Source organism: Mauremys reevesii, linkage group 15, assembly GCF_016161935.1.
Source record: "Mauremys reevesii isolate NIE-2019 linkage group 15, ASM1616193v1, whole genome shotgun sequence".
Lineage (NCBI taxonomy): Eukaryota > Metazoa > Chordata > Testudines > Geoemydidae > Mauremys > Mauremys reevesii.
The window spans coordinates 7332920-7351047 of record NC_052637.1 but is presented as its reverse complement, the minus strand read 5'-3'; the positions used below and the strand labels follow the sequence as shown (position 1 = coordinate 7351047).

The window sequence follows — 18128 nt, the reverse complement described above, 5'->3', positions numbered from 1 at the left end:
AGCAGACAGCTAACCAAAACCTCCATTTTATTTACAGAAACAGAGAGCTCACTCAGCCGGTTGAAACCGGCTGAGCTATCCCTTAATAGTCTAACTCAGTTGCCATAGTAACAAAACCCATGACAACCAAATACACAACAAATTCCTACTTCTTTCATCCCAGGAAACATAGCACAAAGATCGGGTCGAGCCACTAGTGATGATAAAAAAGAAGTTGAAGTCAAATCTTCATTCATTTGTCGTATGATATTCCACACTGTGTTCAAATTCTCTATTCTGTCCTGAGCACATGGCAGCCCCATTGCTGGTAGTGCCTCACTCCACTCAACTGTGGGTGTTTTATAGGACAGGGATCTGTAAAAGTTACATAGAGTTTGAGTAGAAGTCGCTGTTGTAGATTTTTAAGAATCAAGTCTGTGTACTTTTTCAGTTGTCTTAACAAACATTTCTTGTCCTCTTCACTTAAGGATTCAATATAAATGCCTTTATTAGTCAACTTCTGGACTGAAGTCTTTGCTTCTTCCAGTACTTTTTCAATGGCTAGCTCTCTGATTGATCCAAATGTAGCTTCTATTGCTGGACAAAGATCTACTACTGTTGTAGCAGATGCCTGGATGCCATTGTTTAATGACCCAAGTGCAGAGGTGAAAGTAAGCCAGTACGCCCCAGAGCCGTGCACCATACTGGGGCGGATCAGCTTCCCCTGGTGGCAATTTAAAGGGCCTGGAGCTCCCAGCAGCGGCTGGAGCCCTGGCCCTTTAAATCGCCACCGGAACCCCACTGCTAGAGCCCTGGGGAAGCAGCGGCAGGGCTCAGTCAGTGATTTAAAGGGCCCAGGGCGCCTGCCACAGCTACCGCCCTGGGCCCTTTAAATTGTCCCCGGAGCCCTGGGGTAGCAGCCACAGGGCTCCGGTGGCTATTTAAAGGACCCGGGGCTGTGGCAGGCTTCGGGGATGATTTAAAGAGTCCGGGGATCCGGTAGCCGCTACTGCCCTGGGCCCTTTAAATCCTCCCCGGAGCCTGCCGGAGCCCTGGGCTAGCGGCAGTGGGGCTCTGGCGGCGATTTAAAGGGCCAGGGGCTCGACCACCACTACCGCCCCGGGCCCTTTAACCTGCTGCCGGAGAACCACTGCCACTACCCCAGGGCTGCCGCTGCTACCTTGGGGCTCCCACTGCCGCTACCCTCCAGGGCCCTTTAAATCGCCACCTGAGCCCTGTTGCTGGAGCCCTGGGGTAGCAGAGGTGGAGCTCTGGCGGTGATTTAAAGGGCCAGGGGCTCCTGGCTGCCGCACCTGCAGCGGAGCCCCAGACCCTTTAAAGCTCTGCCAGAGGCCAGGACCTCCTCCAATGGTGATTTAAAGGGCTGGTAATTCCAGGGGTGATTTAAAGGGCCCGGGGCTCCCAGCTGCTGCTACCACAGCCCCAGCCTGATTTAAAGCACCTGGGGATTTAAAGGCCCCCCTCTTCTAGTTGAGGCCCTGCCCCCTCCCAAGGACTCCAGGCTACCAGCACGTCCTTTAAGTTACTTTCACCCCTGCCCAAGTGGTTTCAACAGTAGACTTACGAGAGAACGTAGTAGCAAAAGTAATGCACCAGCCTCCCTACTTAGATCCATCCCATCTTGGTAGATACTTTCCAAAGCCAGTAATAACGTCTTGAGTAATTTTAAGACAACAGCCAAGGATCTCCCATGAGAAAGCCGTGAGGTTTTCCCAGGTTGGACTAATTTGAACTTCAGTCCCAGTGTATCTGCTATATTTTCCAAAATAGTCAGTCTTTTTGGACTCTTGCTGAAAAAAATATATAATTAAGACATTAAATTTATAGCTTTTTTAATGTCTTTTGATGAGTCTGCAGCTCGTACTAGCGCTAGTTGGAGTAGATGCCCTCTGCAGTGTGTATAAGAGAGATTAGGGTTACACTTTTCTCTGAGCAAAGCTTGTACTCCACCATGTTTTCCAGAGAAGTTTGCAGCTCTATCAAATGCACAAGCAGCCATCTGTTTGGGGTCCAGTTGACAAGCATTTAACTCTTCCAAGATGTGGGTTGTCACTCAAGCAGCTGATGTGTCTTCTATAACTTGAACATCTAGAAATGCATCTACTGGCCTACCATTACATCAAGATAACGTACACAATGACTTAATACTTGATGCCCATTTGCATCGGTGCATTCATCAGCCATGCATACAATTTTTTTAATGTGGTGAGAGAGTTCTTCACTTTTTCAACTGTTGAATCTTTCACTGTTGCATCACATGTTTCTAGCCAGTCGGTTGAGTTTCTTGTTCGGAACCAGTGTTCAACTTCAGGATGAACAAGTGACAATGCACTTAACATTGGCCTCCAGTTTGTAATGTGTGGTATTTCTTGCTTAAAAGAAAGTATGATGTCACAGCCATGTTTGTTCGCATAAACTGTGTTGTGTCTCCAGCATTCTTAACAGCTTCATTAACACTCACCGGTGTTGTCCTTGGTCAGTGGAGACTCGGAGTTCAGAGGTGCTTTCACATGAGTTCACCTCCCAGGTGGGGAGCAAGAAAGCACCTTGCTCATTCCTCCAGCTACTCAATGTTCACTCTGGCCACTGTTGTTCATTCTGCCACCATTCACTCCATCGCTCTGTTGCCAATGGCCCTGAGCCATCACCTTCTGCTGCCACCTGCCACTGTGACCTCTGTGAGTTGGTCTCTTGAGGTTCCACCAGCTCTCAGTGATTTCAGCTGAGCTTTCAGTGGGGGAACCTTGCAGCTAGTGCAGGCTGGGCCGTCTCTTCCACAGAAACACTGTCCCACAGCAGGTCTAAGCACTTAGACCTGATTATCAGTGATTTCAGCTGCAGTGGTCACTTAACAAAACAAAAGACTCTCTATGAAACCTAATCAGCTCTGTCTTTAAACAGTGGAGAGGGGCAGGTCAAATAGTACCTGTGACTCAGGCAGACCATCAAGCAAAACACCTGTCCCCTCCCTCTCTCTTGATGCCCTAAATCAGCACAGGCTAAGTACAGTTCTACTGCCCTTTACTCATACAATAAGAATAACATTTCATTATCCCCTCGCATTCAAGTGATTTGTAACTCAACCCCAGCCAAAATCTATCACTTGGGAAACACAGCTCTGTTTGTTGGATACCTAGGTAGATTAAGTGTGAATGTAAATACAATCTGGTCCTGAAGCCTTTTCCCCACAGCCCCTAGCTCATCACTAGCTGTTAGGGAGAGCTTATTGAGACTTTGCTTACAAATCATCATTTGAAATTATTAGGCTGGCCAACATCACCAAAATCAATGCACTGACATTGTCATAAAAAACAACAGCTGTATAAGGAAGCTAGTCTATCTTCATACTTTTCAAATCTATTACACTTTTTCAGATACACATTTTATCAGACACTTTATATGCTTCTAAAGTGTGTATTAATGTCTCAATTTCAATTCAAATTTCCAAACAATCACCAAATTGGCAACACTGCATGTAACTAGTTCACAAAACTGGGAAGTTGGGGTGTGGGGGGTTTGGGGGAAATTCAGAAGGGGTGTATACATCCCCTGAGGGGGGATGGGGTGTAGGGAAATCCCTGGTGGCATGTGCAGTTGAGTGTATGCACCACAAAGGGTGTAGCCCAGTTATTAAATGTAAATATTTATAGACCAATAGTTCTAAGTCTACAACAGTCAACTGTTCATTCAAATGAAAAGTTTTATTTGGAGACAGATTGTTTGTTTTCTTAAACTCAGAGGTGCCATTGTGTTTTGAGTTCTGTTTTAGTTCTGCAGCGAACTTTGCTGAATGGAATTCAAAGTGTTAATCTACTGAAGGCTTCCCCCCAACACCCCACACCCCGTCTTTCCATCCACCAAAATAAACCCAGATGTTTACCCAGAAAAAGTAATAGTTTTTTGCACTGATTTTCACCTGTTTTTGTTGTTGTGGGAATAAACCCTGCTAAATTCCCAAGAAAAATTAAATAAAATAAAAACTGAAAATTAAGGCACAAGGCACTGGAAGCAATAAAAGGCACAAGTCCAGTTTCTAGGAAGTGGGAGATTAGGAAAGTAAAGTTCTTTGCAGGGCCTTTTAAGAAATGAAAATGAATCCAGCTTCCAGAATTGCTGACCAGAATTGCATACATGGAGCTTTTAGCTTGAGAAAGGCAAATGGTCTGAACACAGCAGTTGCATGTGGAAGTCAAGGATTTGTGTGTCTGATGAGTCTGTTTGGGCTAGTGCCATTGGCACAGGCAAAACAGAATTTAGAAGGAGAAACCCCACAATCATGGTGCGTGCTTAGGGACCCCTTTCCATCGAAATCTGTGAATGGACTTTTGAAGTTGCTAACTACAGAGAACTGCAGCTAGAGCTCAACTAGGGATGGCAAAGTGAGTCCTCTTCAGAACAGGAGCAATCACTAGCTTGTGGCACATGGGACTGATCTCTCTCTCTCTCTCTCTCTCTCCCTCGTTCTCTTCTAGGACATCAAAAGCACCTGGGGCAGGTTTGTGACTCCTACCCACTCCCCCTCAGGCGTCATGATGCTGGAAGTGGATTGTCCCCCCGGAGTCAGATTTTTTCAGGGCATTTAGACACCTGAGATGTAGCTAGGCACTTGGTGGGGTTTTCCAAAGCAGCTAAGTGCTTTAGGAACCTCCCATTGCGGTAAGTGGCAGTTGGGATCCTGACTCTGAAGAAATTCAAAGGTAACTTAACAGTTGGTTCATGCTATGGTTCTGGTACATTGAGATGTGCCTCTGACTGTGGAAGGAGATGGACTCTGGCCTATTAGTTCTCAAATTGTCACAGCTGCAGCTGGTGGAACTCACCTGGGATGTGGGAGACTCCCCAGTTGAAATCCCCTGTCCCCCCAGAGGGGGAAGAAGGAATTCCAACAGGGGTCTGATGTGGGTCTTCCTCTGTCTCCCCTGTTGAATCTAATCCATTGCGTATAAATAATTGAGCAGGGGGACAGGCTTCTGGGTCTCCCACCTCCCAGATGGATGCTCTAGCCAGCTGGCTACAGAGATGTTCTTATGAGTTCTCTCTCTCTCTGGCCCAATGAATATTGATTATCCCCAGTGGAACATCTCCCACAGGAGACCATGAGGGCACCCAGGCAAAGGGAGGCACCTACGGTGCTACCCAGCTTCAGTCGCCAAACACCCTGAGAAGGCCGGGGCCTAGCACAACCCCTCACTGTGGCATTTCCCACTGGCTGGCGTAAGCAGGGAGTTGCCTAGCATGCTGGCTTTTGTGAATCCCATCCCAAGGCGCATCTCTCTCCCTGTTCATGGTACAGGGACCCTGGGCACCTGATTCAGGCTTTGTGAATCACAGTGACTGTCCAGGTGCCTAAACATCGGGGGTTGAGATGCGGAGCGTCATCTCACCTAAGTTTTTCGTTGTGAATCCATCCAGCCCTCAGTTTTCCTGAGGCTATTTTCCTACCAGAAAGGGAGAAATCACGTCTTTTCTGCTCTTTTCTTTCTCCAGAGACCCTGCCCTATCAACTGAGCTTTCTGATCTCAAAGGCAGAGAAAGAGGGTAAGTTTCCATGAGGATATTTTCCTATGACAATTATTAATTAAAATCTCAGGATTAATTTTTTAGAAGAAGCTTCTGAATTGAAACAAGAGAGACGTTTACCAATACAGAGTCATGGACCCCAGGCTAGAAGGGATCATATATCTTAAGATAAGAACGGCCATACCGGGTCAGAACAAAGGTTCATCCAGCCGAGTATCCTGCCTTCCAACAGTGGTAATTGCCAGGTGCCCCAGAGGGAATGAACAGAACAGGTAATCAAGTGATCCATTCCTATTAGCCAGGATGGGCAGAGATGGTGTCCCTATTCTCTGTTTGCCAGAAGCTGGGAATGGGTGACAGGGGATGGATCACTTAGAACATAAGAACATAAGAACATAAGAAAGGCCGTACCGGGTCAGACCAAAGGTCCATCTAGCCCAGTATCTGTCTACCGACAGTGGCCAATGCCAGGTGCCCCTGAGGGAGTGAACCTAACAGGCAATGATCAAGTGATCTCTCTCCTGCCATCCATCTCCATCCTCTGACGAACAGAGGCTAGGGACACCATTCTTACCCATCCTGGCTAATAGCCATTTATGGACTTAGCCACCATGAATTTATCCAGTCCCCTTTTAAACATTGTTATAGTCCTAGCCTTCACAACCTCCTCAGGTAAGGAGTTCCACAAGTTGACTGTGCGCTGCGTGAAGAAGAACTTCCTTTTATTTGTTTTAAACCTGCTGCCTATTAATTTCATTTGGTGACCCCTAGTTCTTGTATTATGGGAATAAGTAAATAACTTTTCCTTATCCACTTTCTCAACATCACTCATGATTTTATATACCTCTATCATGTCCCCCCTTAGTCTTCTCTTTTCCAAACTGAAGAGTCCTAGCCTCTTTAATCTTTCCTCATATGGGACCTTCTCTAAACCCCTAATCATTTTAGTTGCTCTTTTCTGAACCTTTTCTAGTGCTAGAATATCTTTTTTGAGGTGAGACCACATCTGTACACAGTATTCGAGATGTGGGCGTACCATGGATTTATATAAGGGCAATAATATATTCTCAGTCTTATTCTCTATCCCCTTTTTAATGATTCCTAACATCCTGTTTGCTTTTTTGACTGCCTCTGCACACTGCATGGACATCTTCAGAGAACTATCCACGATAACTCCAAGATCTTTTTCCTGACTCGTTGTAGCTAAATTAGCCCCCATCATGTTGTATGTATAGTTGGGGTTATTTTTCCAATGTGCATTACTTTACATTTATCCACATTAAATTTCATTTGCCATTTTGTTGCCCAATCACTTAGTTTTGTGAGATCTTGTTGAAGTTCTTCACAATCTGCTTTGGTCTTAACTATCTTGAGTAGTTTAGTATCATCTGCAAACTTTGCCACCTCACTGTTTACCCTTTCTCCAGATCATTTATGAATAAATTGAATAGGATTGGTCCTAGGACTGACCCTTGGGGAACACCACTAGTTACCCCTCTCCATTCTGAGAATTTACCATTAATTCCTACCCTTTGTTCCCTGTCCTTTAACCAGTTCTCAATCCATGAAAGGACCTTTCCTTTTATCCCATGACAGCTTAATTTACGTAAGAGCCTTTGGTGAGGACCTTGTCAAAGGCTTTCTGAAATCTAAGTACACTATGTCCACTGGATCCCCTTGTCCACATGTTTGTTGACCCCTTCAAAGAACTCTAATAGATTAGTAAGACACGATTTCCTTTACAGAAACCATGTTGACTATTGCTCAAGAGTTTATGTTTTTCTATGTGTCTGACAATTTTATTCTTTACTATTGTTTCAACTAATTTGCCCGGTACCGACGTTAGACTTACCGGTCTGTAATTGCCGGATCACCCCTAGAGCCCTTTTTAAATATTGGCGTTACATTAGCTAACTTCCAGTCATTGGGTACGAAGCGATTTAAAGGACAGGTTACAAACCTTAGTTAATAGTTCCATAACTTCACATTTGAGTTCTTTCAGAACTCTTGGGTGAATGCCATCTGGTCCCGTGACTTGTTAATGTTGAGTTTATCAATTAATTCCAAAACCTCCTCTACTGACACTTCAATCTGTGACAGTTCCTCAGATTTGTCACCTACAAAAGCCAGCTCAGGTTTGGGAATCTCCCTAACATCCTCAGCCGTGAAGACTGAGGCAAAGAATCCATTTAGTTTCTCCGCAATGACTTTATCATCTTTAAGCGCTCCTTTTGTATTTTCATCATCAAGGGGCCCCACTGGTTGTTTAGCAGGCTTCCTGCTTCTGATGTACTTAAAAAACATTTTGTTATTACCTTTGGAGTTTTTGGCTAGCCGTTCTTCAAACTCCTCTTTGGCTTTTCTTATTACACTCTTGCACTTAAGTTGGCAGCGTTTGTGCTCCTTTCTATTTGCCTCACTAGGATTTGACTTCCACTTTTTAAAGGAAGTCTTTTATCTTTCACTGCTTCTTTTACATGGTGGTTAAGCCACGGTGGCTCTTTTTTAGTTCTTTTACAGTTTTTCTTAATTTGGGGTATACATTGAAGTTGGGCCTCTATTATGGTGTCTTTAAAAAGCGCCCACGCAACTTGCAGGGATTTCACTTTAGTCAATGTACCTTTTAACTTTTGTCTAACTAACCCCCTCATTTTTGTATAGTTCCCCCTTTTGAAATTAAAGGCCACAGTGTTGGGCAGTTGGGATGTTCTTCCCACCACAGGGATGTTGAATGCTATTGTATTATGGTCACTATTTCCAAGCGGTCCTGCTATAGTTACCTCTTGGACCAGCTCCTGCACTCCACTCAGGATTAAATCTAGAGTCGCCTCGCCCCTTGTGGGTTCCCGTACCAGCTGCTCCATGAAGCAGTCATTTAAAGTATCGAGAAATTTTATCTCTGCATTTCGTCCTGAAGTGAAATGTTCCCAGTCAATATGGGGATAATTGAAATCCCCCACTATCCCCCACTTGATCATTATCTGTTAGGTTTACTCCCTCTGAGGCACCTGGCATTAGCCACTGTCGGAAGACAGGATACTGGGCTGGATGGACCTTTGGTCTGACCCAGTCTGGCTGTTCTTATATTTTTATTCCCTGTCACCCATTCCCAGCTTCTGACACCATCCCTGTCCATCCTGGCTAATAGCCATTGCTAGATAAATTCATGGAGGATAGGTCCATCTGTTAAAGAAGCATGGTCTCTCCCTGGAGGTCAGACATGCTCCCTGTGGTACAAGAGGGTTTCATTCAGGCACCATGCTCACAACTGTGTCATGTTTCCTCCCTCCTTTTCCCATGAGCACTGCTGGAGGCTGAGGAAGGGATTCTTGTCTGCTCCCATAGCTACCTACCTACCTATGCCCTTGTACGGTCGCCCAGCAACAGCATCTGAAAGCCCAGCATCTTTTATTCCCATTGGATAAAAAGGGAAGCTAGAGCGTGGAAATAGTCAGGGACGTGCCTGAGGTGACACAGCAAGTCAGTAGCGGAGCGAGGAATAGCACCCAGGAGTCCTGGCTTCTAACCTCTACCATGTTCCCTCCCACAAATCACTGTCGTGTGTTGGATGGACTTTACGCATCCAACTGGTGCAGACGTTTAGTGCCACCGAGACGTCTAATTCCCATTGTGCCAGAGACCCTGGTGTCTCCAGCAGTGCAGCCCACTCCATTCTCCAGCCCCGGAGCACCCACAGAGTCAGTGCCTATGCTGGCTGGAAAGCACCACTGAACTCAGGCCAGGTGTTTTTGTATCTGGACAGGAAGGGCATCAGGGTTAGCAACTGTGTAAGAGGCTGGCTTAGCTCTGCAGAGTGGACAGACCTTAACACTCTCCTCCTGTCTCTCTCCTCTTGCAGTGCAGGCCACTCCGGATCCAGACCTGGCAAATCCTTGTTCCCTCCTGTCCAGAGAAGAGAGCGTGATCTACAAATACAAACACGGAATTTTTGGAGCACAGGTTTCACCCTGCTGCCTGTGTGCTGGGCTATATGGGCTTCACCTCAGGGAGATGTTACTGGGAAGTGGAGGTGGGGAACAAACGTCTTTGGGTTTTGGGCATTGCCAAAGAGTCTGTGATACACGAGGGAGCGATAAGCCGTACACCAGAGGAGGGGATCTGGGCTTTGCAGAGTACAGGGAATGAGTACTGAGCCCTCACTTCCCCTAAAACTGCTCTGGCCCTACCTCGTAGCCCCAGTAACATTGGGATTTATCTGGATTATGAAGGGGAGAAAGTTACATTTTATGACATTACATCATCTGGCAGAGAGACAATCTTTACTTTCACATCCTCTTTCACTGAGAAGATCATCCCCTTCTTTGGGAGCCGGCGTGTCGAATATCCGAATCTACGCAGAAGTGATCCCTGGAATGCATACCATTAAGACCTGCAGCAGAGGAATCACTCAATATGAGATATCTAAGGTAGAGCAAAGAGATGGGAAATGTATAAATTACAGCTGTCACACCTTGCCATTCTAACACAGACTTGCCCGCCCCAAGCTTTCAAAAACTGCGTGTCAGGCCCCCAAAATCAGGAGATTGGCTTAAAAAAATCTTCTTTAATATTGAGCTATTTTTCTCTGCCTTCTGGTTTCTGGATGTACTTTGCTTCCTGTTTTCATGCTTTGCTATGCAAATGTGAAGGCCAGAAACTATCTGTAATATAACCTGAGCTTCCCTTGCAATCTATCCCCTCCAACAGCTGGGACTAAAGAAAAACACCAAGTGCTGCGAGACTCGCAATAAAATGGTGAGGGGAACAAGACTGAGTTGCTCAGCATTATACTGGTGACAGGAGTTTCTCGACCCTCTTCCATGCCTGTCTCTGTAACTCTGGGATCCTCCAGACACACGAACTGGCCAACCAGCAGACACCAGGAGCCACGCTCAGGGTCACCGCAGAGGCTGCCTGTCTAAGGGCAGGTCAACACTTAAAATGCTGCAGTGGCACAGATGCAGCGGGGCAGCTCCACAGCTGTAGTACTTAAGTGAAGACGCTGCTACGCCGACGGGAGAGCTTCTCCCATCAGTGTAGTTAATCCACCTCCGTAAGAGGCGGTAGTTATGGCAAGGGGAGAAGCTCTCCCGTCAACATACCGCTGTCTACACCCGGAGTTCAGTCGGTACGACTGTGTCACTCAGGGTGTGGATTTTCACACCCCTGAGTGACATAATTATATCAAAGTAAGTTTACATTGTAGACCTGGCCGAAGTTCTGACTCAATGAGGGTCATCCATCAAAGTCCTCTGCTCTTTACTTACGAATGTAACAAACATAGTGATGATCTGCACAGCCAGCCCCCGCTTCTGTAGCTCAGTGCTCCTATTTTGCTGTGTTTGGTTATTTGGATGCTATAGATTCAGCTGAGTAAATTCACAGAATAAAGTTTATTTCTATCTTCTGGTCTTGGACTTTGTCCCAGGGGCAGTAGATCCGTACGGCTCTGCCCTGACAGGCTAGACACACTCACAAGCAAATGCCTGAGGGGGCTTGAGGAAAAGCAGCTGGGTAACCTCTAAGCAAAAGCTCTAAAGGCGAAGCTTGAGGACTGAGTAAATAAAATAAAATCATCAAGTGATGCTTTCCCCGGCATCACTATCCTCCTCCTTAAAGAAATCTGTTAGCAACCTCCAGCTGCCAGGGAAGAGAGAGAAATTTGCAATCAGGTAGCCAGCTCATATCATCAACTGTAGTATTATAGGCTAGCACCTTGCTGCACCATTGTGTTGCAGCAGCATTTCTTTCCCAAACCAAGTTATCCCTTTTTCTTTAAATTCACACTCGCAGTCTGATTGGCTAGAAACCTGATACGCCACCCGAGGACACAGTGTAGGGTCAGGGGTACAAAGCTGGAGTAATTTGGTCAAGGGGGAGCCCCTCCCTACATGAGCTGTTTTTAAAACACAGTGAGCTAGGCATGGAATACCAGCAGAACCCTGTCCATGATTGGTGGAGGGGGACTCGTCCAATGCACCCTGGAAACTGCCCTGGGCTGGGAGGTAGAAAAACACAAATTAACCTGTTCTCCTGCGGCTGACCCCTGTTAATATGTCTGTGTATTTCTCAATCGCCGAACCCCTCGGCCTTTTGAAAGGAACCTACCCAATCAATTAGCCACACCTGCTGGAATGCTAGGCTTGGTGCATGGCCGAGCTGCACAACACTGATATAAAGGTGAGTTGTTTCAAGCTTGGAGCATGGCACAGACACCCAGCCCTGAGACTGGCTTGACAGCTGAGACCAGGCAGGTTCAGTGCATGGAACAAGCACAGCCCTGAGACTGGGTGCAGGGCAGAGGTCGGCTCTGTGCGTGTCACAGGCACACAGCCCTGTGAGCGGGCTGGGAGAGCTGACAGCCGGCCAGCGGAGTGTGCACACAGCTGGGGCATGACACAGAGGTAGCACTGACTGGGTCAGGGAAGATGCAAACATGTCTAGTACACAGCAGTGTGGGGGCTGGGGTGGGAGCTGGCACGCTCCACGCATGGTGCGCACACAGCGCTGACAAAAGGAGAATCAGGTGAGATTGGGGCATCTGATGAGAATGGGCAGGCTCGGTGCATGACACGGACGGTGCCTCGGTTTCCCCATCTAAAATAGCTGGGCTCTTCTAGGGTAGACCCAACCTACCTTTGGCTTGCTTGGAGTTCAGTAAATAAGTTTATCTTGTACGGGGCTCTGGCAGGGGTTCCACAATCGTCCCCCATGAGGGGCAGATGCTGTGAGGTGCGTCAGAAAGGAGGACACTGCAGGGTTGTGCTTGGTGAGACGAATTTTGGCTGATCTTCGTGTGGTCTTGATTCACAGTGGCTAGGAAGGGAAATGACATCGTGTTGGCACATTGTGTCCTGCTGCAGAGCCAGCCTTGTAACCAGCCACATCCCCAGCAGAGCTCCAGTCTCTGTGCTTTTCCCCACCACAGTTACGTTCCCTGGTCTGGTCCCAGGCAGTTGCGTCTCCCTCAGTCTGTGCCCAGATCACCCTCCTGTAGCCAGGATAGACAAGGGGCCTTGGAGACTCTGTGTAACCCTTTACCCTGAACAGGGCAGGGGACCCCACTGCCAGCTCCCCTCACACACTGTCCTGGGCCATTGGTCCTCTGCCCTGACCTGGGATGAATCTCTCTAAAGGGCAGAGAGAAGCTCCCTCTACACTGTCCATTGAACTCCTGGCCTCTCTGCTCAGCCTCACATGGAGGGGGACGACCAGTGCAGACTTCGCTGGTTACCTCGGTGTATGATGGAGACACCTACACCCCGGGAACCAGGCTGAGATCCCAGTGCATTTCACACAGGCCCCAGAGCAACCGCCCAATGGACTTTCAGCCACTGCCCCCCTGGACAGGATGTGGGTTATTAATCTGAAACAGGCCAGCCAGAGAGAAGCATCGTTACTTGACCCCAACCCCAAGGCTTTGACGCTCACATTGTTTGTGAAAGCCAAGGAGTTGCGACAGGTGTATCAGAAGGCGAGGGAGGACAGCAGTCACTGTGACGCGGCACCGCAGACCTGCCGCTTTTACGAGGAGCTACATGCTATCCTCTGCAGAGAACCCCCTCCGCCCCCCCCAAGGGATCCCAATGGAGACATCAGAGGAGTCGGAGTCATGGGCTGAGGCGGATGAGAATGGGAGACAGGCGAGCAGGGATCTATTGTTGGATTCAGGGCTTAAATTCAGCTGGAGCTGTCAGGAGTGGAGTTCTAGTCAATATTTTCAGTCTCCCTAGAGTTTTTATATCATGTTGGAGGGGGGCACGGGAGGTTCCAGGAAATAATCTGTAGGAATTTAAGACCTGATCAGATTAAACTCTGTGGCCTAATCTAGAATGGAAGGAGACTAAGAAAGAAATACCACCATCTTCATTCTGGGGTTTACATACATTAGCCCTGAGGTTTAATGCTGTAGAACACTTTTCCCAATCACAAAGGTACTTCATTTGTGTCCAGATTTAAAATAGAAATGTCACACTCCTAGCAAATGGTGACAGGAATGCCTCAGTCTGTCATAATGCGCTGCCCCTAGACCAGAGCGTGAGGAAAGGTAGAGAGGTCGGACCACAACTGGGCTAGGTGGACCCCTATCATCACAACTTGCTACACCTGGTCCAGGAGATGGGGAAAGGTGGTGGATGGGGAAGAGGGGACAGGTAGCACATTGTGCAGGCAGCAGTTTGTAATGTTACACTGCCCAAGAGTGGGGCGGCAGGTAGCCCTCGTGACAAGGGGGATGGTGGATTTGAGGGGGGGGTTGCCTAGGATGCACTGGTGAGTTAATTCAGCCCTACAAATAACCGGAGGAACCTAGGAAGTGTGGCAGATCCAGGTCTCCCAGGCTAGCACCCTACCTACCGGACCTGCCTTTTCACTCTACAGGGATACTTGGAACAAGTAGCTGTACACGGGGATTCAAAGACAGAACAGATTTAAATCCCCAGCATCAGGGCACGAGCCAGTGACTCACTGAGGGGGTGGAGGTGTGAGGAGTACAGATTTATTAAGTGGGGATTGGTCGGCTTTGGCTTGGCCCGGTTGGTATCCACCACCCCAGCAGGGGCGGCAGCTTATATGGGCTCAAGGTGCTCAAGCACCAGGAATATTCAAGGCTGGGGGCTCTGCTCCACCAATATTTGGAGCTGGGTTTCTCCCCTGCCCCCGCCTCGGAGCTTCCCTGCCTGAAAGAAAACAGCCAGTGACTCTCTCCTTTGTTTGTGCTGCTTCTGCCTAATGCTATAGAGATCAGCGGCAAGCAGCCTCTTGGAGCACCAGGGGAGGGGAAGAGGGAGAGAGGAGGGGGAATGAGGCACACACGTGCTTGGGAGCTCTCTCCCCTGCCCCCTGGCACTCACAGGCAGCAGCAGGGGAGGCCACACATGATGGCAATCCCCCGCCCCAGTACCCACCATAGGGGAGGCGAGTGGGCTTTCTGGACTTGAGAGTCCCTAGGAGCATGTGCAGTGACTGTGGTGCAGAGTGAGTGTGCTGTGGGGGAGAGGGGAAGGGGGAGAGGAGGGGTCCCTCCCCTGGAGCTTGCTGCTGCCGGTAAGGTGGGGGAGAGTCCTCTCTGGCCCTAGCCCTGGGGCAGCCTGTCTGCATCCCAAGTTCCTTATCCCCTGCCCTGCCCCCACCCCAGAGCCTGCACCCCCCAGCACCCCAACCCTGAGCACCCTGCTGCACTGTGAACCCCTCAACCCCAGCCCCACCCCAGAGCCCTCACCTGAGGGGAAAAACGTGCAACTTAAATTTGGTGGTCAGTTTGGAGTATCATTGTGTTTAGCACAATACTTGATTATTTTACACCCTTCAAAGTATATAACTAGTCGTATACAGGTGTTACAAAGTGGGAATGTTCTTAATGTTTTCTCTGAATACTGTGTGAGTGCCTCAGTTTCCCCTATGCATTTCTCAAGGATCTAGATGGTGGTGTTGGTGTCACTAGGCATAACCCTAGGTTACTCAGGAGGGTGGAAAGCCATAAGTGTCAATAAAGCCTTCCTGTACTAGGCCTGAATGAACTAAAGTCACTCCATGTCTGACCAAAGCGCTTCCATGTTTATGTTTGAACTTTAATCAACCTAGCAGGCCAGTAACCGAGAATGGAATGTACAACAGCTAGCTCAACCGTGGTACTGCCAGGAGATAATGATAAGGCCTGCTTACACCTGGTTTATGGGTGGGGGGGGGGGGCAAAATAACGGATCCAGGAAAGTAAAACAAGATAACTGTTCACAGAAGAGTTACTAACGAGCTAAAGTGGTTTTTGCCAAGTATGACTTAACTGCTTAACGTAATTGCTATTGCAAAGTGTATTTGCTGCATGGGAATGAAAGGTGGGGGGAGAGGAGGCGTGTGGGGGTGATGGGAATGCTTAGCTGAAGTTATGTATAAAGAGAGAAAAACCGCTTGTATCTGTGTGCAGGATTTGAGAATGCTTTTTCTCCCTGGCACCTTTTTGGGCTCAAATAAACCTGGTTTGCTTCTCCACCCTGGTGTGTTAATTAGTGCGGCGCACACCGGGCAACAAACCCCCACTGTTGCTGTCCTCGGCCCTCTGTGCCAGCAACAGTGGGATAAGGGGGTGTGATTGTTGTAGAGCCCTAGAGGGCCAGTGTGATGCCGACTGCACAGAGAATGGCCGAAACCCTGTCTCCGGGCAACTGATGGCCTGGGTCGCTCTCCTGCAAGGTGCCAACTGAAAGTGTTGGAGAACAAAGAGATCATGTGGCCTCCTAATGCCTGGAAAAGAGAAAAAGGCCAGAGGAGAGAGTGTCAGTGCCCGTGCGGACTTCCGGGAAGTGCATGGTGTGGAAGGGGATGCTGGGATGCTTTGGAACTACTCCATACAAAGCCAGTCAGGACTCTGGGGGAGCCTCCTCTCTCTGAGCAGACTGTCTGCAGGGCAAGAAGCTTACACCTTCCTGGGTCTGACCTCGGAGCATTCAGCCCTTTCCACACCGTGCACTTTCCGCAGCGAGTCTGCCCAGGCAGGTCCTGGGGCAACCAGGGGTCCCTGCACCCCAACTCTGCAGTCAGACGTGACTCTCAGCCAGCCGGTAAAACAGAAGGTTTATTAGACGACAGGATCACAGTCTAAAACAAAGCTTGTAGGTACAGAAAACAGGACCCTTCAATCAGGTCCATCTTGGAGGGTGGGGAGCCTAGACCCAAGTTCTGGGCCTCTCCCCATTTTCCCAGCCAGCTCCAAACTGACACTCCCTCCTCTGGCCTTTGTGTCTCTTCCGGACAAGGAGGCCACCTGATCTCTTTGTCCCTAACACCTTCAGTTGGCATCTTCCCGGGGAAACTGAGGCACCCACACAGTATTGAGAGAAAACATTAAGAACATTCCCACTTTGTCACAACAGGTGCAACAAAATGTAATACCGTATATTGAAGCAGGCAAGTGCTGCTTCTGACTTTCCACTTTTAATTGACCCTTGTAATCTTGTGGTGCCGACGCTTTGTAGCTTCATTTTATATCGGCTTACGGGGCGGGGGGGGACGACCACCATTTTGGGCACCACCAAAAATTATACAAACCTGCCGCCTGTAACCCCAGGTCCCCCAGTGCTGATGGAAATAAATGATCGACGCATAGGTCATCTTTCCTTCAAAAGCCAGCAGGTTCCACGTCCGGTGCCCGTTCCTGGAGGACTCGGGGACAGTTCTAGAGACCAACCTTCGGTGGAGCTTGGATTCTCCTCCAGCCCCTTGACATCTGGGGAACAAACAGCCAAGCTGCCCACATTTCCATGGTACATATTTCAGCGGGTGCTGCACCGCCACCACGGTCCTTCGTCTGGCATCCAAAAGGTTGGAGACCACTGTTCTAAGGTCACTGGCATCACCCAATGGGGTCTGATTAGAACATATTTATACAAATGAAGGAGCTCCTCATTCCTGTAATTTCAGGCTGCAATACCCTTGCATCGAAAAATGCATGCAGTCCACAGGTCTGTAGGTATCTGAGACATTACAGGTCATGGGTCAGCCCCTAGACAATATTGGACCCAGCCTGCAAAAGCCAATTGCCAATTCTGAAACCATTTCTTAAAAATGCAAAGCTGGCAAAAAGTTGGAGGAGCAATACCAAGTTCTCCATGCATCCAGGTCACTTTCGCCCAGGCCTGTGCTGTGAGGCATCAACTGATGGTTTCCCTTCACCTAGAGCAGTGGTTTTCAAACTGTGGGTTGTGACCCAGAACTGAGTTGCGGAATGGAAAGGACTGGGTCACAGCCGCTCTGGTCAGCACCGCCAACCGAGCCGTTAAAAGTCCCGTCGGCAGTGCTGCCTTGCTAAGGCAGGCTAGTCCCTACCTGTTCCGACACCGCGCTGTGCCCCAGAAGTGACCAGCAGCAGGTCTGGCTCCTACACTGGGTGGGGGGCCACGGGGCTCTCTGCACTGCCCTGCCCCGAGCACCAGCTCTTCACTCTCATTGGCTGGTTCCTGGCCAATGGGAGCTGGGGGGGGCGCAGAACCTCGCAGCGCCGCTTGTGCCTTGGAGCCGGACCTGCTGCTGGCCGCTTCTGGGGCACATTGCAGTCTGCAGTGCCAGGACAGGCGGGAAGCCTGCCTCTGCACCCTGGCTTCGCTCCTGACCGGGAGCTGCCAGAGGTAAGACTGAGGCGTTCCCCAACCCCGCACCCCAATCTCCTGCACCAGCCCTAAGACCCCCCCAACCCAGAGCCCCCTCCTGCACCCCAAACCCTTCATCCCTGGCCCCACCCCAGAGCCTGAACCCCCAGCCCAGAGCCCTGACTGCCCCTGCACCCCAACCCTCTGCCCCAGCCCTGAGCCCATCCCACGCCCCAAACCCCTCATCCCCAGCACCGTTGGGTTGCAGGCATCAACAATTTTCTTCAACTGGGTCACCAGAAAAAAAGTTTGAAAACCACCAACCTAGAGTAGTGTGTGCAGTACTGGTCACATCATTTGAAAAAGGATTTTGCAGTATTAGAGAGGGTTCAGAGAAGGGCAACGAGAATGATGAGGGGCCTGAAAAACCTCTTTTGGTAAAAAAGATTCAAAAGAACGGGACTGTTTACCTTGGAAAGGAGATGACTAAGAGAGGATAGGCTAAAAGGATATAAAATAATGAATGGG

At 48.9% G+C, this 18128-nt stretch overlaps 1 protein-coding gene across 2 annotated transcripts in view; it reads left to right on the top strand.

Moving 5' to 3' along the window:
- The window catches only part of LOC120383907 (zinc finger protein RFP-like), a 104250-nt gene that overhangs the window by 27041 nt on the left and 59081 nt on the right, over positions 1-18128 (top strand). The window contains exons 6-7 of one of the 2 annotated variants that reach the window (XM_039502229.1): positions 5488-5538; positions 9380-10374. The exons of the other annotated variant lie outside the window; for it this stretch is intronic. Coding sequence (XP_039358163.1) covers positions 5488-5538; positions 9380-9666 — 338 coding nt within the window. The 3' untranslated portion in view covers positions 9667-10374. Of the gene's footprint in view, positions 1-5487; positions 5539-9379; positions 10375-18128 lie in introns of those variants that run through there. 2 annotated transcript variants of the gene reach the window in all.